Source organism: Paracoccidioides lutzii (genome assembly GCF_000150705.2).
Source record: "Paracoccidioides lutzii Pb01 unplaced genomic scaffold supercont2.11, whole genome shotgun sequence".
Lineage (NCBI taxonomy): Eukaryota > Fungi > Ascomycota > Eurotiomycetes > Onygenales > Ajellomycetaceae > Paracoccidioides > Paracoccidioides lutzii.
The window spans coordinates 143,574-168,600 of record NW_015440957.1 but is presented as its reverse complement, the minus strand read 5'-3'; the positions used below and the strand labels follow the sequence as shown (position 1 = coordinate 168,600).

The 25,027-nt window shown below is 37.6% G+C and overlaps 6 protein-coding genes across 6 annotated transcripts; 4 read left to right on the top strand and 2 right to left on the bottom strand.

Moving 5' to 3' along the window:
- Positions 1-12,325: 12,325 nt before the first annotated feature.
- PAAG_04382 (hypothetical protein) lies at positions 12,326-12,855 on the top strand (the record flags this gene model as incomplete). Its single annotated transcript, XM_002793426.2, has 3 exons — positions 12,326-12,388; positions 12,492-12,576; positions 12,815-12,855. The coding sequence occupies 3 exons, from the start codon at positions 12,326-12,328 to the stop codon at positions 12,853-12,855; spliced, it is 189 nt and encodes a 62-aa protein (XP_002793472.1).
- An 844-nt stretch (positions 12,856-13,699) lies between these two features.
- Positions 13,700-15,052, bottom strand: PAAG_04381 (hypothetical protein; the record flags this gene model as incomplete). Its single annotated transcript, XM_002793425.2, has 1 exon — positions 13,700-15,052. One exon carries the CDS (start codon positions 15,050-15,052, stop codon positions 13,700-13,702), a length of 1,353 nt encoding a protein of 450 aa, XP_002793471.1.
- Positions 15,053-15,501: 449 nt separating this feature from the next.
- On the top strand, positions 15,502-16,416 carry PAAG_04380 (CHD5 domain-containing protein; the record flags this gene model as incomplete). Its single annotated transcript, XM_002793424.2, has 3 exons — positions 15,502-15,588; positions 15,724-15,910; positions 16,067-16,416. The coding sequence occupies 3 exons, from the start codon at positions 15,502-15,504 to the stop codon at positions 16,414-16,416; spliced, it is 624 nt and encodes a 207-aa protein (XP_002793470.1).
- Positions 16,417-17,867: 1,451 nt separating this feature from the next.
- Positions 17,868-19,633, bottom strand: PAAG_04379 (rRNA processing protein gar2; the record flags this gene model as incomplete). Its single annotated transcript, XM_002793423.1, has 3 exons — positions 17,868-18,684; positions 18,766-19,501; positions 19,600-19,633. The coding sequence occupies 3 exons, from the start codon at positions 19,631-19,633 to the stop codon at positions 17,868-17,870; spliced, it is 1,587 nt and encodes a 528-aa protein (XP_002793469.1).
- Positions 19,634-19,929: 296 nt separating this feature from the next.
- On the top strand, positions 19,930-20,700 carry PAAG_04378 (hypothetical protein; the record flags this gene model as incomplete). The annotated part of the gene is made up of 4 exons (XM_002793422.2): positions 19,930-20,034; positions 20,113-20,301; positions 20,394-20,526; positions 20,600-20,700. 4 exons carry the CDS (start codon positions 19,930-19,932, stop codon positions 20,698-20,700), a joined length of 528 nt encoding a protein of 175 aa, XP_002793468.1.
- Positions 20,701-22,195: 1,495 nt separating this feature from the next.
- PAAG_04376 (hypothetical protein) lies at positions 22,196-23,339 on the top strand (the record flags this gene model as incomplete). The annotated part of the gene is made up of 3 exons (XM_002793420.1): positions 22,196-22,555; positions 22,625-23,222; positions 23,281-23,339. The coding sequence occupies 3 exons, from the start codon at positions 22,196-22,198 to the stop codon at positions 23,337-23,339; spliced, it is 1,017 nt and encodes a 338-aa protein (XP_002793466.1).
- Between the last annotated feature and the right edge of the window lie 1,688 nt (positions 23,340-25,027).

Below are 25,027 nucleotides of genomic sequence, written 5' to 3'. Positions count from 1 at the left end.
TGAGCTTTATTTCTAGTTAGACCCTTTGCATGTTGAATTTGATGTCTAAATCTATTCTGCTTTTACTTCTCTATCTCATTTGTGTTGAATATATTCTGATATTGCTTTCTCATAATAGTGATATTGATTATATCATATTTATAAGTTTTGATAATTTGATTAAAACTTTTTATTAAATCTTAATACTGCTGATCTTTCTTTGTAAGACTATTAATTTTATTTATCTGCTTCTGCAATTGCTGTGAATTACGAAATATTTGAAGTATTTAAAATAATATATTAAATCTACTAGATGATAATGTAGAAATGCAAAGTTGAATATTCAGCTGCTGAATAACATAGTTAGACTGAAATAACACTATTTCAGTAGTTCTGAAGTCACTTTAAATAGTTTGAACTTTGAAGACTCACTATAAAATAAACATCTAAAAAGTCAAATTTCTTAATAATATTAATTTTAATTCATATTTATTATTGAACTAGACTTCTATATACTCACTTTAGAACTATAAAAATACTTACATCTAGTGACTGTAAAAGATGTGATGAATAAGATGATATACAGTATATAATAATTTCATTATTTTTACAGATTTAATCAAACTCTAAAGTAAAATAACTATTATTTTTATTCAAAATAAAAAGAATATAAAAGTTAATTTGATATAACTTTACTTTTAAAATAAATACTTATATAATTTATTTAAAATATATTTTATTTATAATTCAGTTATTAGAACTGATATCAAGTCTTCAGTCTACAGAATGATTTTTAAATCATTTCTTCAGTAGATTGTAATCTTTAAGAATGATATATAATAATAAAGCTTATTTTAATATATTGATTAATTTAATTATAATAACTCATTCTTAATTTTCAGACTGTAGTAGCTTAGCTCAGTTATAATACTCATTATTAATAATAATCTTAGTAGTTGTATAGAGTTTTATTGTAAAATTAGTTTTATCAAAGTTGTATATATCTTTTGATAAAATCTTATACTCAGCAATTATATTTCTCAAGATATTAAATCAGCTCTGAATAATTTTTATACTTTTATATTTAATTTGATCATGATTGTAATGTTAAAACTCTCTATACTAGCTTCTTGTCCTCATACTGCTTATCATACTACTTATCAAAGTACTTTAAAATCAGATCTTTTAGGTTCTCACACTCACTTACTAAAGCACTTATTTTTATATTGCTTATCAAAGTACTTTAAAATCAGTACCTTCTATAGTATCAATATCATTTTAAAATTTAGTATTCAGAATCAGCATAGATTAGCACTTTTCAAAAATTAATCCTTTAGTATTAGTATTTTTTAAAGAATAGAATCAACACTTTATAAAAATTCAAATTACTATATTCTTAAATCTCTATTTTATAAAAGATTAAAAATAAAATCTATTACTATTTATTTATATATATAAATACTCTAAATTTTTAAAGTTCTTTTGAGAGATTCAATGATTAGCTACTATTCAATTCTATATATATATTTCATTTATTACTATTTTTTTTTCTCCATAGCACTTATAGTGCCTATATACCTACCCTCTTACAATTTTAGTTATAGAGCTTTTCATACTTCCTTTTGATATTTAATTTATCTACTTAAATATCTTCATAATTTCTAACTACTTTAATAAAGATTACCTGTAAGTCTATAACAATGAGTTTAAAATGTAATCTACAAGCTGACACTTCACATGTAACATTCAATGAAGAAATACATATAGAAGAAACTCTCTATGAACAATCATCAAGTCTGACTTCAGAAAGAAACACTGAAGCACTTATTATATTAGTTGATGAAGAGATTCAGATAGTTCAACAAGAGCAAAAATAGTAAGAGATATATAAAAAAATTCTTAAATTATAATAATAAGTCAATACTTTTAGTATAAAACTTCAAATCTTTAAAAGTAAGCAGTATAGAGCAGAGTCAACAGATCATACTATTAGGTCAATTCTACTCTTTTCAAGCCTTATCTTGCGTCAATTTGAAAACTTTTAAATAAGTTTAAGACAAAAAATCTCAAGGAACTAGAAGACTTTATCAAGTCTTATCTTTTATGTCTATCAAAGATATTACTTTGAGAATGATGATAAATATAAAATTCTTAAAATAGCAATATATTTTGATACTAAACTGCAATAGAAATGATAATAATACTATATTAAACTGAAGACATCAATTACTTGAGATGAATTTTATAACTGGATTCATACTAAGATCATTGACCCAGACAAAACAAGTCAAGACTATGAGTTGAAGTATCAAATATTGAGATAATTTGAAGATGAAATTATTCATAATTTTATGTTCAATTTTCAGTCAATTGAGAATTATCTTCTTGAGAAATATAGTGATTATCAGTGAAAGATGTATTTATTTGACAATATTTTATTATCTCTTTATGCAGAATTTGAGAAATATGCAGTCAAGCTGTAAGATCTCTTCTATAATACTTTTATCATAAAATTAATTATTGTAAAGAGCAATATTTTAAAGACTATCATATCAGTAAGTGCAACTATATAATAAAAGAGTATTACTTGCAGAAAAAATTCAAATGATGATACATCAATAGTACTGAAAAAAAAAATTAGAAATATAAAAAGTGCTCTGACAATTAATATAATATTCACTGAAGCTTTACACACTATAATACAGACTACAAGACTCAGAAGAACAAGTTTATTGAAGATAAATTCTCAACTTCAAAGTCTTTACCAAAGCTTTCTTTTAAATCAAATTTAAAAGAGGTAAAAAATGAATAAAAAGTGTCATTCTTGCTGCAATAACAACTTTTAATATACTCAAAAGTCAGTAATCACTAAGTTTATCCTTTCTTTTTTTTGTCTGAATTTCAACACTCACAGAAGACATATCAATTCTCATCCTTATAGATTCTAAAACTTAGACAAGTTTTATCAGTGAATTTTGAGTCAAATCATACAAATTGCAATCAACAGAACATATATCATATAGAATAAAAAGATTTAATGATCATCAAATACACTTATTTAAAATCATCAATCTAGAAATAAAAGTCTCAGATAGTAAAAAAACTATAGTTAAAGAATTTCATTTCTTTTATATTATCAAACTTTCAGATTATGATATGATACTAGAATTTCTCTAGCTCAAACAGCTCAATTCTCTCATTGATTAAAAAGATAAAGAATTCTATTTTCATCAAATATCAAATAATCAAGAGATAGCCTTAAATGCAACAGATACTACTAATGAATTATTCATTAATACTTCTAACTATGTACTTACAATAGTATTTATCTTATTCTCATAGACCTCTGAATTTTTTTATGAAATCTCAACACTGTTAAAAGTCAGCTTACTTGTAAATACAGCTTTCATCAATGACTTACTCAACTATAAATATTATCTATATTTATACTTATAGTATCTTTGATATTTCTGAAAATTATATTTCAGATACAGAAGCTCTTTTCACAAGTTGATATTGATCAACTTTTTATTATCTATTTGAAGTTAAATAAAAGCTATTTACAGTCTTTTATTCATAAATAGATGATTAAACTGAACATCAAAATCAGATACTGAAGTATTATCTTTGATACTTTATAAATTTCTATCAGAATTTTGAAGTAGATAACTATCTTTAGTATAGTTTATCTATAACAATTTATGACATAGCTCAATCAATGAAGTTTCAGCTCATGTACTTCTCAGCTACAGATTTGCTCTTCAAATTAATGTCAGTAATTTACTTTATTCAAGCTCAATTAAGGCAATTAACCAGGTTAAAGAAATATAAATAATATAGAAAAAGATTCAAAAACAACTGAAGAAGATTAATACTGCACAAAAAATGTACTATGACTTCAAACACAATGCAAAGTGCTTTCATATGAGGAACTGAGTACTTCTCAATACAAAGAATTTTTGCATACTCTGTCTTATTAGAAAATTGAATAATAAATTTATTGATTCTTTTCAAATTATTGAATTTTAAAATATGCAAATATATATACTTTCTCTTTCATACTCAATGTACAACATTCACTCTGTTTTTTATATCTCACTGCTTGAATCTTATAAAATGAGAGATAATACTATTTCATCTCCAGCATCAAAGCTAGTGAATGATAAGAAAAAATTTTAAGTTGAAAAGATATTAAAGAAAGAGAAATATTAGAGTAAAGAATGATACTGTATATGCTGAAAAAGCTATAAATCTTCTGATGATATATGAGAATATTTTGAAAATATTCAAGAGACTGAAATATTTAATATTTTTGAACAATAGAAATTACAGCAATAAGTGTATCAGACTTACTCTGAGAAGTGCATCAAACACTAATTCTCTCTCACATATATACTTTTTTCACTACTTTTTCTCAAATGAGTTTTTTATTTATATGATTTTAATGAGACAAACAAGGCATTAAAAATTACCAAGTCTTCAGAAAAAGTTTATTTCACTATTGTCTGAACAAGTCAAAAGCTCAAATATATATTTTTAATTTCTCTTGATTTAATTTCTATTCACAATTATCATAGTTATTATACACTACTCAGAAATAGTAATTCTTCCCTCTTCAAGCTCAATACTTTTCTTCTCAGTCAACTCAGAGTTCTTCATCTCATATATAACTTCTTTTTCTACATTCTCTCACTTCTCATTCTCAGTCAACTCAAAGTTCTTCATCTCATATATAACTTCTTTCTCTATATTCTCTCACTTCTCATTCTCAGAGAATGTAATCAGTGCACTTATAGTCTTAATCTGATACTGAGTACAATGAATAATATTAATCAAAACAGCAGTACAAGCTTTCACTAAATAAATAACATGAGAGAAAGCTATCAACACTGTTATCAGACATAGCAGCTTGACTTAATAATATAAGATCTTCACTGACCTCACTCACTTTATAAAGAATAGAAAGTTTTAAAGAGCAAGCAGTCAACTCAACTCAGAAGAGAAAATAAGCTAGACAAATAATTATCAATTATCATAATGAGCAAAGAAGCTAAAGATACACTATACTCACTCAGATATATGACTTATATGCAAGACAGCAAGAACTACAACATTTTCTACAGTGAAGATAATCACACATCATAAATAAACTACTCAGCTTGAGCAAATATCACTTATAGAGAATATCTTTAATATAAAGTCAATCATATAATTAAACAATTATAAACTATGACTTAGTAGATCTGTCAAACTATCATCATATACATAGTGATATCAAATGCACTAAAAAACAGAAGAGCTTACTCAAAGAATGTAGAAATTAATTCTGTCATATTGATAAAAATAAGAAAAAATGAAAAAAACTTCAAGATTAAAGATAGCAGCAACTGCAAGAAATCTATAATGATTCTAATTATAAAATTGTAAAGGAAGAAAAGTTTAAAGAGTAAAAACTACTTTCTCTCTTTATTTTTATAGCAATAAATACTTTTATAATAATCATCTCATATAATTAGTCTTTTAATATCATTGAATAAACACTATAAGTGTTATCTACTATATCAATAAATACTTCACGCCTACACTTCTATATTTAAAATCAACTATATTTCAGAGCTGTTGAGGTCAATGTCTATGAAAAAGAGAGTAGCTGTAAAGGGTTAAGCTCTAAGAACTAGAGGCTAGTCCTTCTATATAACAAGGACGAATTGCTTGAGAAAGGGAAGAAAAGAATGAGATAAGAACTCAAGCTTAAGCAAGCTCATGTAGCATGATCACATGCGCATGTGCAAATGATAGCTATGCTGAGTCAGTCAGTCAGAGCAAATCTAGAGGTTTAATTCTTTATAATACTCTTCTTCTCCCTCTTTGTTGCAGATCTTTACAACTATTTAAAGTCCTCTTTACATCTAATTTTGTCTGCTGAGAGGCCTTTCAAGTGTTCAAGGCCTTCACTTCTTGTAGGAGACTCATGTCATTCCATGTAGACTCAGCTCAACCTACTCATTTAATGAGGTATTGCTTTTTCCTCTGATAGATTTATTCACTCTGAATTTTCTCAATCTCAAACTCAGGTCCTTTCAATGTCTCTATAGCAGGTGGCTGCCAGTCAGTTTGCCTTTGACTAGGTAGAGAATCTGTTATCACAGCATGTAGAAGCTTTACATTAAAGACATTGTGAATGTCAGATGAGATGTTCAGTTGATAAGTATGAAATTCTATCTTTTCTAGCATAGTATATTGATTGTATTTCATGTTCAGCTTCTTGTATGAGTGATTAGTTCTCATGTTCTCTAAGCTCAACCAGATCTTATCTTCAGATTGAAAGCTTGAAGCTGAGTCTCTTCATCTATTCACATATTTCTCTTGAGATTGCTGAGCATCTGTCATTTTTACTTGAGTTCACTTCAACACTTCACAGGTCTTCCTCATATAATCATCTGCAAACTCAATGAGATTATGTGATGTTTCAATGAGGAGTGCATTGACTATATCAATAAAGAAGATGTGGAAAAGATGCATTAAAAAGAATAAGCTCATGTCTGTTGAGGCAGCATTTCTATTATTGATGATCAGCTCTGCTAGAGAGAGTCATTCATGCTAGTCATCCTGTTGAAAGCTAACATACTTGTGTAGATAGATTTTCAGAGTCTGATTCATTTACTCTGTAGCTCTGTCAGTCTCTGAGTGATAGACTGTGAAAAGTCATCTTTTAATGTCTAATTTCTCACACACTCAAGTTCAAAACATGCTTGTGAAACTCAACCCTCAATCTGACACTACTGTCTTAGAGATATCATGTCAAGAAATGATATTGTGAAGAAATACTCTAGTTACTGTCTCTACATCAGTTTTCTTAACTGCTTTTAATATAATCTTCTTGATCAGTCTGTCTATTATAATCATGATATTCATGTATTCTTTAGAGCTCAGTAAGTTCATAATAAAGTTCATAAAAAGCTCCTGTCACATGTGTTCAGGAATGAGAAGAGGCTTAAGCAGTTTCTGATATCAATCTCTTCATGCAGTGTTTGATCTGTAAAGATGGCAGTTCCTGATCATTCTTCTCATATTGATAGCATAGCCTGATCAGTAGAACTCATGTCTTAGAACTCCTGCTGTTTGCTCTCATCCAGGATGACTGATAAGAGGTGAGTCATGAGTCTTGTGCACTAATCTGATTAAAAAAGATTCAAAGTCTAACACTCACTTATGATCTTAAAAGAGAAGCTCTCTGTTCTTGTTTAAAGAGCACTTAGAGATGAAGATCTTAATGCTGAGTTCAGAAGAAAATCTGAATCTTCTCTTACAAAGAATTTGCTTCAGATGCTGTAGAATCTTGTCATTTTTGTGAGTCTTATTTCACTGAGTTTGAAGAGATATCTCAGGTTTCACACTGGCAGCAGTCACTATTAATTTCATTTCAGATGTCAGTACATTAAACTTAAGTAATTGAGCTTGTCTCTGCTTGATTCTCTCATCATCAGCACTCTGTGGCATGTTCTGCTTTCTTTGTAATATGGTGTTTGATTCAGCATTCAACTTCTCTGGCTGGTAATCAATTCTGAAGTTGAATTAATAGAGAATATCTATTCAATATAGCTGTATTTCATTTAGTCTGTATGTAGTCATAAAGTATTCTAGATTTTTATAATCTGTAAGAATCTTGAATTCCTTTACACTTCATAGCTCAGTGTCTCATTTCTTTAAATACTCAATTATCACTAATAACTTCTCATCATGAATCTTGTAGTTGCATTCTGCAGGTGAATGCTTATGAGAGAAGAAAGCAAATGAGTGTAGAATGCTCTGCTCATTATATTGTAGTAGCACTTCTTCTGAGACATAATCTGAGAAGTCTATTTTTAATATAGTCTCATAGTCAGAGTTGAATTGAAGCAGAATTAAAGCAGAGATAAACATTAATTTTAGACACTTAAAAGCTTCCTCAGCCTTGCTTGTCTACAAAAAAGAAATATTCTTGTGTGTAAGAATCATCAGTAAGATCACAATCTTTGAGAAATCCCTGATAAATTATCTATAGAAATTAGCAAAGTCTAAAAATCCTCATACATCTTTAAGAGTAGTAGGTGTTACTCATTTCAAAACAGCTTTAACCTTCTTTGAATTTATTTGTATACCCTTGCCTGCTTCAATGATGAATTCAAGATATTTTGTGCTATTCATCTTGAACTCACTCTTTCTGATGTCTGCCTGCAGGCCTACTTCCCATAGACATATAAGCATCTTTTGTACATGCTTATGATGCTCTCATAAGCTTATTGAGGAAAATATCAAGATGTCATCTAAATAGACCAAGCAGAAGTCATTCAGATATTCATGTAATGCCTAGTTGATATATTTTTGAAATGTGCTCAGAGCATTGGCCAAACCAAAGGATGTAACCAGCCACTCAAATAGCCTGTATCTGATTCTAAAGACTGTCATCCACTCATCACCTTCTGTGATTCAAATCTTGTGAAAAGCTGCAATAATGTCCAGCTTAATGAATCATTTAGCCTGTTCAATTCACTGTAAAGTCTTACTGATTAATGATAGAGGATATCAATCCTTTCAGATGATTTTGTTAAAAGCTTGATAGTTCACACAAAATCTTAGTCCACTCTTATACTTCTTTGTGAATAGTACAGGGGTGGCTGCAGGGGAGTTGCTCACCCTAATAAAACCCTTATCTAGATAATCTGTAAGAGTTTTTCACAAAGCCAGTAGTTCCTCTTGAGATATATTATATAATAGGCCTCAAAGAGATTGTTCTGCACTATTATCAGTCTTTTTAATCAGTTTAATCCTATGATCTCTACCTGAATCACAAAGTGAGGGTAGAGTGTTGGCAGCTTCCTTATCAAATATATTCAAAAACTCATGATAATGTTCAGACAGCTTTTCTCTAGGGTCAATCTTTGATTTCACTTCTAGAGTCTTTTGAATATCAGTCAAACTGACAGCAAAGATCTCAATGTTTCACTTCTCTCAAGTGCTCACAAGCCTAGAGAAGCTTATAGCAGAGATGGGAATCACATCAGTTTTTGCATTTGAACTAGACTCTACCTCTATGCCACTCTCTTCAAATCTCACAATTCTTCAATGAAGGATCACAGTTGTCTTTTGCTGGGCCAGCCAGAGGTCACCTAGATACATATCATGACCATATAATCTATTCACTATGTAGAGAAAGGCCTGTTCAGTTATGTAACTGCCTATATCAATTCAAATGCCAGTTACTATGCTTGTGGAGAGTCTCATGAAGTCTTCAAAGCCAGTCATTTTAACAGAGGGAATTTCAATGCATGAGAGCTTATGCTTATTAATATAGAATTAAGAAATAAGATCATAGATATTACATTCACTGTCTATTATTACTTTAGTCAAAAAGGTATTATCTACTAGAGCATTGACAGTGAAGGGTTTGAATATCATCTTAGATTTAAATCTTCTCCATTGCTTTCTCATAAGCTTCTTATTTCACTCTTTTCAGTATCTTTTGATTGAAGTTACTCTTTTCCTGAATCTTCACTTATATTCACATTGTCGTCATTCAGTACCAGCTCAAGGATCATCTTAGCTATTATAAAAGTGGCAGAGTGTCTGAGAGATTTGAACAGGTAGCTCTTAATTATATGACTTCTAGCTCTGCATCTTAGGCACAGGCCTTGCTCTCTTCATCAATTAACCTCTGTCTGATTTATCAATTTGATGTGGTGAGTACTTGAGGTCACAGCACCAGAAGAGAGATTCATCATATCATCAGTGAAAGCTTGAAGCTGGTTTCATTGGTCAAGAACAATATGACAAAGTAGAGAGTGTGAATTAGATGTTGTATGATCTGAAGAAGATCTGCTCTTGTGATGTTTAGACTACTGTCTTAAAGTCTTAAGCTCAGAGAGTTAATGATCAACTAATCTAAACTTCTTATAGTAATTCTCATAGAGAGACAGTTTTCTTACACTCATCATGCCTTCTCTCAGCTTCATGCTTAGAGCAGATTTTAAATACTTCTTTTTAATGTGATCATCTCATCTGTGACCACCAGCTTCCAGCAGTAGCTGATTAAATTCAGGCAGAAAGTTAAAAAGAGCTCTTCTACCCTGTCATAGATTATTGAGCTTTTGCATAGTCTTTTCCTATCATGCAGAATCACTAAAGAGCATGTATGTTTGCTCTAGTAAGCTCTCTACTGTGAAGTTGATCTTGTTCTTATTATTCTCAACTCAGAGGTAAACTCAAGCTGCTGTCATTTCTTCCAGTCTCAAGTACACATACCAAGCACATTTTTCATTATTATTTAAAGCTTTTCCATTGACTTTAAGTTTTGATTAAAGCTTTAGCTCTCACTAAGAGTAGTGCTTCATATTAGAATCATCATACTTCTCACAGTTCAGTAGTTTGATCTTTGGTCTTCTGATTACAATAAGTGGTTGCAGGTTCAATTGAGAGAGAGTTGATGTCAAAGTGTTCAAAGCTTGTTGTAGATTAGCTATTTCAGCTTGCTGAGCTGCTATTAAATCTTTGTTCTCATGCTGGACCTGTTTCTGCTGTTGAAGAAAGGTCATCTATTGTTGTTCAAAGCTGCTGAGAATGTCCCTGCTCATTGCTTTATGTTGATTCATTTGTGTATTTGTTGTACAAGTCTGTCACTTTATTTTATTCAGCTAGATGTTTTCAATGTTGCTCATTTGTTTGTTAGCATGATTGCTAACCCAGTCTATTCATATATCAGTGCTATTACTGAACTTTATGATGCAGGATTTAAAGCTCTCAATAGTCTATCATATGTCAGCACATTTGCTGAGCTTCATGATACAAGATTAAGGCTCCCAGTAGCTTATCAATGAAAGGAGTGAAGCAATTTGTAATGTAAAGGGTTAAGCTCTAAGAATTAAAGGCTAGTCCTACTATATAACAAGGATGAATTGCTTGAGAAAAGGAAGAAAAGAATAAGATGAGAACTTGAGCTTAAGCAAGCTCACATAGCATGATCATGTGCGCATGTGCAAATGATGGCTAGGCTGAGTCAGCCAGCCAGAGCAAATCTAGTGGTTCAACCTATTATAGTAGCTATAATGTTAAAACTCTCTATACTAGCTCTTTATCCTCACATTGCTTATCATATTACTTATTAAAATACTTTAAAATTAAATTCTCTAAGTTCTCATATTTACTTACTAAAGCACTTATCTTTATACTACTTATCAAAGCACTTTAGAATCAATATCTACTAGAGAATCAGCATCATCTTAAAATTCAGCATTCAGAATCAATACAGATCAGCATTTCTCAAAAATTAGTTCTTTAGCATCAGCACTTTCTGAAGAATAGAATCAGCACTTTATGAAAATTCAGATCACTGTATTACTAAATCCTCATTTCATGAAAGATTAGAGATAAAATTTATTGCTACTTATTCATATATATAAATACTCTAAATCTTTAAAGTTTCTTTGAAAGATTCAGTGATTAGCTATTATTTAATTCTATATATACATTTTATTTATTATTATTCTCTTTCTTTCATAGTGCTTATAATATCTATATATTTATTCTCTTATAATTTTAGTTATAGAGCTTCTCACACTTTCTTTTAATACTTAGTTCATCCATATTAATGTCCTCATAATGATTATAGTATCTGAAATAGCATCTTTAAAGCTCTGTACAGTATTTAATCAGTATTAAAATTCAATTCTTGTTGACTCTGTGACAAATAGTAGTAAAATATTATAATATAATATAATAATTAATCATATTTTTAATTAATATTGATCAAAAAAAATTTCTTATTTAGCTAAATTCAGCACTCATTGAACTAGCCTATCCTCATCAGCAGAAGATAACATATGTGAATTTGCATATAACTTCACACATATAAACAGGTTATAAAATCAATAGATAAAAGTTAAATATAATATATTAAATAATTTTATAGTTTTATAAATTGAAGATATTTCTTGCTTTATAATAGTATTTATTGCAAGTTCAAGTCTTCTCTCTTGCTCTAGAGAATTTGATGTCTTTTTATTCTGAATTGATGATATAATTGCGCGTTGAAATAGATGAGTAGTTAAATTGAAAGATATTTTAAATTGATGATCTGCTCAGTGTGGTGTCTGCTCAATGTGGAATTACATTAGTTAGTTAGATGTCTTAGTCATGGCTTAGTCATGTCACCATTTTTTTCATCTCGCCGTTCTGCATCAGCAGCGGATTCATCCCTTTCTTATTGCGAGCACCGTCCAACGGGTAACCACTAACCCTTAATTTTCTCTGCTGTCTATAGTGGTTGTATTTTATCTGAATAGTGCATTTCGCCCGTCCTGCTTCCGGCATCATGGCCCGTGGAAACCAGCGTGAGAAGGCCCGCGAGAAGACCCAGAAGGAAGCAGCTCAACAGGTAAATGACCCACTGATCCCTCGCGCTGTCGATTATCTATCCATGAAGCATCCTATTACAAAGCATCCAGCTAACATGTGTCCGTCATTTTTTCCCACAACAGAAAAAGAAAAATACCCAGTCTGGCACGGAGTTTGCTCGGACAAAGGAGGCCCAGGCAGCCATTATGCGCCAGAAGCAAGAAACTGGTATGTCTCCTTCGATTCCAACATGCTTGCTGAAACATGCAATATATCAGATTGATCCTATCTCGAACCATGTGTTATATTCTGATTATCATTATAATCTACCACTGTTTGTACCTCTCTCAATCCTCTATTAGTTTTTCTGGATGGTCTTCCCTTCGTCTTCATGGGACATATTTTCTTTTTGTCGATTGTTAATACAAGATTAAAGTCGAAGAAACTAACCTTCCTGATAAAATAGCAAACGCCAAAAAAGCCGCTGAGGCAGCCAAGAAGAAGTAAATCTACACAGCTCCCTGAAACTCATCTCAAAAATCCAATATAGATTGCGAATGGGTGAGGTGGAACACTTCAAAACAACCTGCTTATCCGGGATTGATTTGTCTCTTGAGCACGGTCAATAATGATATATATAATTGTTCCACCACAAATCTTCTCTACCCTGAGATCAGACAAGGCCGGTTGATAACAGGATGCAATCTACTGAATATGGGAAGAAGTGCTGGCGGGCGGGAGACTGAAAGTGCAAATAAACAGAATCATTTCCTGAGCTAAAGGCGGAAAGTTGTGTAGTTTCTTTGGTTTTGGAAAGGATCATGAGGGATATTGTTCTTTGTCACTGTTGTTTTAATTTTTACATGAACTTATATGAAACTTAGGTTGGGTTTTGTGTCTCCTTTTATTTTCAAATTTAGCGAAGGCGAGGTCTATTTCAACTATAAGAACTTTATGAAAACATCTTCCCAGTTATCCGGTTTCCTTTGCTGTTGAGTCTTTCAAATTGATGGGCATGTCTACCAGTGATCTTAGTTTCTTTTGAAGGATTACCACCCCTTTGAGAAATTGCTGAACTACTATCCCAACTTGTTTTGTGCATCTGCTTTTGGTTCCAGTTCATGGTTTCAGCGATATTTCATATGCTGTTGACGATTTTAATTCCCTTCCACAGTTTGCAAAACATCCCGGCTTCGCTTTTCCTATTTTTACCCCCAATAACATGTCGATAATTCCCAATCAAATATTATTCATATGCCCCTTTCTTCCATAAACTTGATGCCCGGGTTTTAATTGATTTCTGAACTCCACCCGTTATCTATAACTGCTGTAGTTGTAGTGACATTCCAATTCAGGCCGCTTTCATTCTACTAACCCACCTCTTCCACCGCTTATCAGAAATCGAGGAAACAGACATGGCAACAGTTACCCCATCTGTGTCAACAGGCCCACCACCTACACTCGAAGACCGTTGCCCCGAACCTCGACTCGGAGACCAACTCCCCATAATCCAATCCACATCGATCCCAAAACTGCCCGCAGCAAGGTCAACAAAGATCCACAATCCCTCCCCATCCCATCGAACATCCATACCAAGACGCGCAGTTTTCTCCACGACTACCTCCCTTAATATTCTCACATCATCGTCATCGTCATCACCCACTGCCTCAAGCAACCAAAGCAAAAAGCTCCACGCAGAAATATCCCGCCGATGCGAATATGTCATGCACCATGAATGCACCGACTCAACAGCCATCCGTGCCAAATGACATAACAGTATTGGTTGTTGAATGGTTGCTCCAGCAGGCCACCGGGCAAGCCCGAGCGCATCAGCAAACAGGCCCAGAAATTCGCGCAGGTAGCTGAAGGCGTAGTAATTCTTCGGATGGTGGGTTCCCGCTTGCAGCACGACGGAGATTTCGTAGTTTAGGATTTGATTTACTGCTGCAGCAACATCGATGCTGTGAGGGGATTCCAGCTTCGCAACGCCGCCGTCAGCGTCATAATGCGGTAGATGGTGCGAGCCTTCGAAGACGGAGATAGGATTATCAGGGCAGAGGTTGAAGAGCTGTGTAATGGTCCATTTCCGGTGGTACCAGAGTACGGGGGATTTAGTGTGGCGGTGTAATGGGGAGCGGAGGATTGTGGTGGTAAATGAGATTTCGGTGTGAAGGACGGAGAGGTACTGGTTTATGGAGGGGTTAGAGTTGGAGTTGGGGGTGCATTGCGAATGTGCTTCTTTCAAGGCGCAGAGTCTGCGCTTGCGCCAGTTGCAGGCTGTTAAGTGTTCGGAGTCAACGAGGAGGAGGATTTCTGTTTGGAGGAGGAGTGTTTGGGAAGAGAAGTCATCGTTGAAGGAGGAATTGGGGTTAGCGCTGGGGGAGGGTTGAAGGGGATTGCCCTGTTGTATTGGCGTCTCTGGCGCATTACATCCTTGACTGCTGTTAGGTTTTGAGAGATGAGACTGTGACTGCGACTGTCCTGCAGTTCTCTTGAGCCGTGGCTGCTGTGGGGGAAGAGAGAAAAATATTTGCCGGGCCTTTATGAAACATTGCACGAGGGCTTTCTTGCTGATTCCGATCTCCGCACCCTCGTGGAGTAAGTCGCCGAAGCCCTCGGGAAGGAAATGGATGTCAAATATCTGGTTATTTCTGGCCGCCAGAAACTTGGTTAGTGTCCCGTGGTAGTCTTCAGGCGAGCCCATCTGAATATTAGTGGATATATCTTCATAAACTGCTGTTCAGGGTGTTTGTTGGATGCAGAGGTGAAGGTGCGGGGAGCCATTGAGAATCAAACGCAAATAAAGACAAGCAGTGCAAACGGTGCAAATATTCATCTCGCCCCAACCGCATTCATTATAGTTAAGTTAATATGTTCAGCAAAAACAACAACTGGCCAACTCTAGAGGAAAACGTCACAACTCTCTCCCTGCATACCTAGCAGATATATCTTACGTACTACACCCCTTTGTGGGAGAATACACTCATTGTAACTATGAATGCCTGATCCAGAAAACTTTGCAAAAACACACCATACCCTATCCTGCCTTTACGCCAATGCTAAATCCCGAACATACTGTTCTTCTATGCAACACAGTCGAGGCCTCCACACTGAATCACTCCCTTAACGAACGACATGATGCATGAAACCAAAATGCCCTCTCTACTCATCAGCGTTCTATTCCTTCATATTGCCATTTACATTATCAATACTATTGGAGCTTCTACAATTGATAGCCTGGTATGAGACTCCTCAGCCCGCCGATACCTTGACTCTCGGTTGCCCCACTCCTCCCAATCTGTCCGGAAGGGATGGTAATACATGAAATCTACATCTACTCCGTAATAACCACAAGTGTAACGTTCATCTTTACAGCTATGGCTCATCTACACGAAACTACCAACCAGCGCATCCTGCATGGCCAGAGAACAGCACCAGATGAAACTGGAAGTAGTGCAACTGAAGCGCGAAATGAACGCAACAAGCTCACAGGACGAGTTTGCGAAATGGGCCAAATTACGACGACGCCATGATAAGGCGTTAGAGGAGTATGAAGTTAAAAGTATGTTCTTTTTATATGGAGATCGTATCCCACTCGAATCCTTACATCGGGAGACCCGCGTGCATGTTGAAATGGAGAGGAAAATTAGTTGCTGGATGCTGTTAAATCATCCATCCACCAAACACGGTAATGCTAATCTGCGAAATAACGAAACAGACAAACAATTCAGCCGATTCAAATCTTTGTTCGACGTCGCTGTCAAAGCCCTCCGCTGGGCAGGGACCTCCGGGTTAATACTCCTCCTCCAGTTCTGGTTCTCCAAGACGCCGATTTTCACATTACCTCCCAGCTGGATTCCATGGCAGGTCGAGTGGGTATTGTCATTCCCCCGCGCACCGATGGGAACTGTGAGTATACAAGTCTGGGGTGGTGCCTGTGCTGTGATGGTTGCTTTGGTAGGCGAGGCGATCGGGGCTACAGTGAGATATTTATATGGATCTAAGGACTCAATGGAAGCGATAAAGGTTGGCGCTGGTGCGGTAGAGAAAGAAAAGAAGAGACAATGAGCGGGATGGCTATGACAAATACGATGGCTTTCATTTTGCCATGTGCCAAGTAAATACAAGATGAAATTCATGTCTGATATCACTGTGAAACTAGTAAGATTCATTGTTAAAATATATATATATATATATATTTGAAGCAAGCAAAATCATATTGTACATTATTAATTATACCTCCATATATATGTCCATCAGATATATTTTTAAATCATTTGAGTCTTCAACAGCTCTTTGAGCCTCAGTGCTTGACTCTATGATACGCATCATCACTTGAACCTCAACAAAATACCCCACACCCACCCTCACATTCTCCCACATAAAACGAGCAAAGTAATAAATAAAAAATGAGACAAGTCTGGCCCATCCGACAAGGCTTCTGTGATGAGAATCCCGCCAAAAGGAGAATAAACGCAGAACCTCACCACCGCTTTCCATAAGCTACAGACCTTTGGCATTAAAAGGGGGTAAAAGAAGTGAACTCCTCGCCTCAAGAATAAGCCCCATCGAGTTACTCAAAAATCACACACACACCCTGTTAAAGGCGTATACACAAAAAATGAGCAATCGCATGACTATCCAACCACGACGAATAGCAACCAATCCCCGCCAGCAAAAACTGGCCCATCCAATCCAGCCACCATTGTTACCTCTGCAGAAATCGAAACTTCTGCAAAGTCGGGATGGAAAGGGGAGGTCTTCCTCCTTAAAAAAAAGAAAAGAAGAAGGGAGTGGCATTAAGCCGCAATGAAATATGCTTCTATGGCGGCGCGTTTCCGCATTGCCTGGCTTTTTGCTAACAAAAAGAACCCCGTGGGTTTTAATCCAGAGGGCGCAGGGTGTCCGGGGACTTTCTCCCAAAGCTAGAAGGTGTGGTTTGAAGAAGGCCCTAAGAAATGCTTTCTTCTGTGCGTAAGCTTTGAATGCGATTCTTTGAGCGAGGAGTTGAAGAAGAGGAGGAGAAAAAAAAAAAAAAAAAAAAAGAAGCGGAATGAAGGCTCAAATATTCAGATTATAATTTTTGTGGTTGGATGGGGCTAGAGCGGATGAAGTTAGCCTGTGTATCATGTGATATAACTCAGCAGGAGTGGAGATCAAGGGAATTAAGCGTGCGGAAAATAGTGTGGAGACTTCATAAGCCAGACAAGATCAGTCTTCTCAATTGTTGCATTAAAGCTACGTCCTGATGTAGTGTGAAAAGTCCGGCTCAGCTCACTATCTCAAGTTTGCTTGGATATTCCCAAAGGCTGTAGGGAAAATGCGAAACAAGAGTTAGTTAGGCTTGAAACGGAGAAAAGAGAGGGAAAACGGTAAGGTATTCATATCCTCAAAATTCACGTACAAGAACATCGAATATATTAAAAGTAAAAAATGAAGAAAAAGGAAAAGAACACGCCCGTCATCCATATAAACAAGGGTCAATCGTCAACAAGAAAATCGGCCACGACTACTCCAACCTATGCATTGCTCTTCTTCTCCGACCTCCTTGCTGCTGCTGCTGCAAGACTAGCCTTGATCTTCTTTTCCTTTCCCGGCTTCTCGGGGGTATCTACCTTGACCTTCTTATCCTTCGGTGAAGCTTTACCATCCTTCTTCTGCTCCACATCTTTCGTCTTCTTCCCCTCCTTTACATCCTTTACAGGGGTATCCTTCTTCTCCGCCTTCTTCTCCTTCTTGTCCTTCTTTGCTTTAATTGGCGCAGGCTTCACCTCTTCTACAACTCCAGATACCAGCTCAGCCTTCTCCGCCTCCTTCTGTGAAGCCTCAATTGCAGCCGGCTCTTCAGCGCCCTCTACCTCCCCCTGTCCCTTCCCCTCAACGTCACGAACAACAACAACCTCCTCAACACCCTTCAACACCGGCATCTCAAACTCATACCCAAGTTCCTTCATCTTTTCAACCCTAGCCACCCTCCTAGTCTCCTCCTGCTTAATCTTCCTCGCCCACTGCTCTTTCGTCTTTCCTGCATCCAACCTGCGCCTCTCAATAGCGTTCCATGGCGTCTTCTTGAACCGTCTATTCGCCCCCTTCCACAGCTGCGGATGCACATTTTCCTGCGGCACGAACTTGCATTTTAAAATATGTCCAAACATGAGATAGTTGTCCATTGTATCAGCGACAATTTGCGCGACGGAGGATGACGCGAACTCGATGAAGGCGAAATGCTTAGAGCGGCCTGTGGTGCGGTTACGGGATAGGCGGAGGCGGGTGATGGGCCCAAATTGGGAGAAGTAGGCGCGCATTTCGTGCTCGTAGAAACCGTGCGGAACTCGGCTGTAGTTCACAGATCATTAGGGGAAAAAAAAATAAAATTAGAATATTTTCCACCCTGTGGAAATGAATGAGCGAACTTACCCAACGTAGATGGTACCTGGTTCCTGCGTTTCTGTGCCTGTTTTCTTCATCTTACGCAGTCTCCGCTTCAGCTGCTTCGCATCTGGGATGGCGGGGATCTTCTTTCCAGGAGCAAATCCTTCGTCACCAGATACATCTTCATCACCGCTGCTTTCAAACCCTTGGATCAAAGCAGCCGTCTGGTCATCATCATCATTGTCTTCTTCCGCTGCGCTTCCCTCATTCTCATCGTCTGCAATTTGCGTGTGAATTTCCTTGGAAGGCTTTATGTCAATTTTACTCTTTTTGCTAACTTTTGAAGTGCTCAAAATTTCCTTTTCAGTGTCGACATTTGTCGCAGCCTGTTTAGTGGAAGATGCGGAAGCAGTATGAGCCTCAGCTCCCTTCTTTGACTTCTTCTTGCTAGGTTTTCCAAGGTCTTTATTGATGGGCTTTGTTGCGATAGGAGAAGACATGACTGGCTTTTTCTTGCTTTCCTCGCGATCACCTTCTTCTTCTTCTTCACTCAAAAAGTCCGCCGCTCGTTTCCGCGGCCGGATCTGTCTTGCGGGTGCACTGGTAACTTTCACCGGAACAGCCTTGGGAGAATCGCCATTGGTAGCCTCTGCGGATTTGGACTTCTTCAAGATTGGCTTTGGTACATTCTCATTCTCATGAGTTTTAGCCGGTTTAGACACTGACTTTTTAGACTTTTTCGAGGGCGGGTCCGCGGGTGTTGGGGCAGAGGTAACCGCAGCTACGGAAACACGATGTCAGTGCTAAAAAAAAAAAATAAAAAAAAATAAAATAACAAGTAACAATAGAATAGGAGTAGACAGCAACTAGGAAACTAACCCTTGCGTTTCTTGTCCTTCTTCTCTACGGCCATTGTGTCAAATGTTAGGGGAATTCGGTCTCGATTGAGACCCCAAGAGCTGTGTTAGTTTGGTGGGATACGTTTGAAATATAATTTTTGGTTTTTTTTTTTTTTTTTTTTTTTTTTTTTTTTTTTTCAATTTTACATAGTTATTTAATGCCAAGACATCGTCGGCTGGCTGGTTTGACTTTTCCTTTAACACCAAACTCAACACAGTTAGTGTGGATTAGCTTTGCATAGAATAGCTCCAGGAGAAACCACCAATATCAACATTCAAGAACCATATCATACGCAGACGCAACAGTACAATGGGCAAACGAAAACGGTCCAAAAGGAAGCTGCTGACTCAGGAAGAAATATGGGACGATTCTGCCCTGATCCAATCATGGGACGACGCGGTGGAGGAATACAATGTATGTATCTACACAAGTAGACATCATCCCTTAATGCACGTGATGTGATGCGTTCTGACATTGTCGGTTTCAACCAAGCTCTACCACAGCATCCAAGCCAGGGGTGAGAATGTAGACGATGTTCTAAGAGAAGAAGAAGCCAGGGCCCGAGCTGCTGAAGTCGAAGACGGGCAGCAGGCTGTTGGCGAGTCCCAGCCACATGTTGACACTGATGCTGAGCCTGAGCCTGACCAGGGGGTAAATGGCGAAGAGATAGAGATGCAGCCGGTATGTTCACTCTATCATTCTATATTTTTGGTTATTTGAATTGTCTCTCTTTGACATGGAATGTCAGATACTAACTTCTCAATTTGGCCCAGGCCTATACTCATGGAGAACAGGATAAGATGGAGGCTCCCAGCACCCAGACACAACCAGAAGTTAACCATACCGCCAGTGGATGGTTCGCCAATATGCCCCAGCTGGTGGCTCAGGGAGGAGGTGACGCAGCTGGTAAGTTACTACTTCAACGTTACAAAGCGTGGCTGTGCACTTGATCTAATTTGAAATTAACTGACTTGATTAGGTACGGACGAGGGATTGAAAAATCTTATGATGGCATGGTACTATGCGGGCTATTACACGGGCCTCTACGAGGGACAACGACGGTCAAATCAGCGCTCATGATTTATAAACCCCCCCCCCCCCGCCCGCGTTGCCTTCCACTTTTGATTATTATTACGTCTGCATCTGTGCAGGACGTTCGTTGAAGTGCCAAAGCTAAAGGGGCGCCTATCGTATTGTGATTAACCCCGGTTTGGCGGTGTTCCATGCATTCTTGAGACAGGAACAGTTCCAAATCCAGGGCGACCGGGGCTCCGTAAATGGAAATCTATTTATCATTTCCCCTTGGGCTATTACCTGATGCGGAAGAATGGGGAATGTCGGGTCAGATTCCAAGACAAATCAGGAGTAGTGAGTAAAGTTGACGTCCAAGGGTGGATGGGTAGTAGTCATGGACAAAGACTCGGGGGCGGGCAACTGCCATCAAAGTCTGGGAAGCTGGTAGCAAGGGCATGGAAGCGATGGATGACGCTGATGGGGTACTTGGATCATCCAATCCCTTCAACTAATTCAACTAAGTGCAATGACCAGCTGTTCATAGATCTATCTGGAAATGAACAGGACATGTTCTATTCAAATTGCTCAGATGTTGAGTGTTCAGTATAATGGGAGTGTAGACTTTAGGCAGTTAAATATTATCACAGAATCACACCCAAGATTAGTTACAGCTTCTCTTTTACATCTCTTTTGCTTCCGTCTATAGATGGGAGTCAGATGTTCTCTTTTCGTTGTTCGGACATACATTTCAGCTGTTGAAGCTCTGTCCTTGCTTCGATTAGTTAACTAGTCAAATTACAGATGGCTGCATCTGGAACGCACACCATACATCATCTAGCAAAATCCACACCCCAACCCTTTAATTAATCTACCAAGACCCCATCATGAAATTATCAGCATCCTCTAAATCGGTCATTGATTCCATACTATTTGCCATACCGACCCCTCCGGACACTTGCATGGGCGACTACTTGGCTGCACCCCGAAACGTGGAGGCTCTTGCATAGCACTAGTTATGAGACACCAGCCGATACATCTCCAACTTCACCATTGTCAGACCTCACCACATCCGCTTCAGTCCATGCCCGAACGGCGTGAGATGGGAGCATGGACATCCCAAAAGAGTTTCTGGGCGGTTTGACATCGGGATCTATTGGGAAAACCCTTGACGCTCAAATCTCACCTCTCATTCATGCGGGAATTTAAACTATGACTTCTGCCCCTCCTGGAACCTCTGATACTTCTAATTCCTTTCTCCCTCTCTCATTCAAGAATCAAGCGTCTGCATATTTCTCTGTCCTGTTTCTCTAATTATCTTCTTTTTTTGTTCCTTCTTTTTTTTTTTTTTTCAATCCTCCAGGGAGCTCAAAAATTCCATTCATTCACTCAGCTTTTCAATTTCCATTTCACTTTCACGAGCAGGACCTCGTCCGATCATTTATAACACAATATATCTTACGCTTTATTTATTTTTAACCAAACTTGACATCTTAATAATTCTGCTTTGGTTCTTGTTTTCCTTGACGAAGTATACAGGAAAAGGACAAACAAATCTTAAACAATGGCACGATTGCTCGCTTTAACTTCGTTCGTAGCAGCAGCTGCTGCAACCAATCACGCTGGAGAATCACCAGGTCTTCCGTTTGTTCTGGGGTACGGAAGCCACAAGGGTTTGGGTGCCGATATTAATATCGGTCACGGAGGCAAAGATAAAGGCTTCGGAGGCCATAATGACGGTTTTCTCAACGGTGGCCAGCATGGAGGTATCATTGGTGGTGAAGGAAAGGGCGAGTATAAAATTGGTGGTAATGGGCACAAAGGCCAATCCGTCAATGTGATTATCATCACAACCAATGTTGGTGGGGGCGCAAAGCAAGATGTTTGGAACGAGGCTCCAATGCAACGAGGAAAAGAGCATTTTGTGCGTAATCACTAAGACACCCTCCCCCTGGATGCCAATATGTCACTTACCCCATTGTCTCCAATACAGATTACGGTTGGGGGCGATGCTGGTCTTATATTCGAGCCAGATACCATAAACGCTGCCGTCGGGGACATGGTTATCTTTAATTTCATGTCTCAAAACCACACTGTAACGCAGTCCACCTTCACCGAACCATGCTCCAGAATGGCCGCGGGTATCGACTCGGGATTCATGCCAAATCCCAATAATTCCGTGAACCCTGCACCAACTATGGAATTCCAGGTTACGATGCAAGAGCCGGTGTGGATGTTTTGTTCCCAAGGAAAGCACTGCGAGCAAGGGATGGTATTTAGCATCAACCCTACAGCCGAAAAGTCGCATGCCCAGTTCAAAGAGCTCGCCATGGCCGGCGAAGGTGGTGGCGTCAGTGTCAGTGCTGGTGTTGGTGCTAGTGCTGTCCCTCCTTCTCTCCCCGCGGAAACTGGCATCGCCTCTCCACCCATTGTTTCTATCTCTGAATCCATATCTGCTTCTATCCCACTGGCTACACTCGCCACTGGAAATGGGCAGATGGGATCTGGAGATGCTTGCTCTTGCTCATGTCTTTGTGGCATGGCATCGTGGCCTGAGGGAGTCGGCCTTGAAGCCCAGGGAGGCATACCTGGTATGTTTCAATCAATCAAAACGGAATGATACAACTCTAACTAATAAACCCCACGCAGGAACTATCCCCATGGAACGTACTGCGGCCAAGCGGTCTCCTAGGGCCCCCTATTACTAGCCTTCTGAACAGATTTGTCAGATTGCTCTAGCTCCCAAATGATATATGCAAATGAGAGCGAAAAGAAGAGGGGGAAAGATGACCCTGACGCCTCCCCTTTGGTGCATCTTACCGACATGAGTTTCGAGGGAACAAGTGCCAGACAGAGCATTACGTTGGGGAAGAGGTGTGAAATTTCCCTATGGGGAAGGGTGGCAACTTCTCTTCTTCGACTCGATCTGTTTCTGATTCTAATGAGCTAGGAATGCTCCAAATTTTGCCTTCGTTTTGCTTCGTCGATGAGGAGAGTTTCGAGGCGAGAAAAAAAAAAAAAAAGGATATTTCGACCCCTTCTCCCCATCCCATCCTGCAGTTCTCAATTCTTGTAATAGAAAACCCGACGCGTGGCAATTCCCCAAAATTTTCTTACATCCTTCGAAGGTTTCCTTTTTTGCCCTTTCTTTCTTGTTACCACGCATATGTATATATATTTGCATGCGTATGTGTGTGTGTGTGTGTGCGTGTGTGTGTGTGTGTGTGTGTGTGTGTGTGTGTGTGTGTGTATTTTCTGTTATCGCCCATCATTATCGCTCATGAGTCATTATTTATATATTTTCTATCCTGCTCTTGCTAGTTTTCCAATCTCACGATGATGTATTTAATTTACGTTCTATACAAAAAACGCGGCCTGGGTCCTCGTCACTTATATAAGATATTATACTCTTTATACATACATCCTTGTACAATATTTGTCTTACTCGTGCATTGCTACGGGATGATAACCCCCAGAGAGTTACACTGAAATTGGTCCCTTTTCCCCCTTTCCCACATGGAAGACAGTTAGAGAATCAAGTTGTATCCCCGTACACGTACATCTATCTGCTTCCTGGAGGCCGAGTTCTTCACTCAGTTGCCGCTACAATTGCTAAATATCTAATATCTAACACCTGTAATAATTGATAATTACCCCTCCAAATGAAAGAAGTTGAAGACAGGAATGCCATATGAATATTTAATGATGATACTATGTAAATTTCAGGATCATTTATAAATATTATCAAACGAACCCTGAAGGCTGCTCAACGAAACACTATGTATTGAATATCTTGCTCTAGGAATATCTTTGGTGGTGGTGCAGCTAGGAGGGTTAAATTATCTCCACAAATGTCACTGATACAGGTATTTCTTGTAAATGAATGGTATCAAAGGAATATCAGTGAAAGGCAGATAATCAATTTGTTGCTCTCGATAAAGTTATATTATCAACATCGCGAACAACTGTTCAGTATATAACCAAGTAAGAATGTATCTAACTCCGTTTGACACGTCATGCTCCACTGAAAACTCTGAGAAAGAAATAAGGCGACGCAAGACAAGAGAGAAAAACAAAAAGGTAAGAAGTAATTGCTCCTACCTTTTGCAGGATTTTTGTTGTTGGCATGACTTTTGACCTCGAGACATCATTGTGAAGGACGGACGAGACTTCGATGATGCCGTGTTATCCTAGGCCCTACTGGGGGGCGGCGATCATAGCAAGGTATCCTGTGGAATTTATTTAAGGAGCTATTCCCAGGCCTCGGCGAGGGGACCGGGTTATTCGTCATTCGAGGCTAAAAAGCGATGTTAGTTGTTCGCTTTGACCAGGCAGTTAAAGCTGACATTTCCCATCGGTTCCAAGGATCGTTCATAGGAGCTTGAGGCTGAAGGTC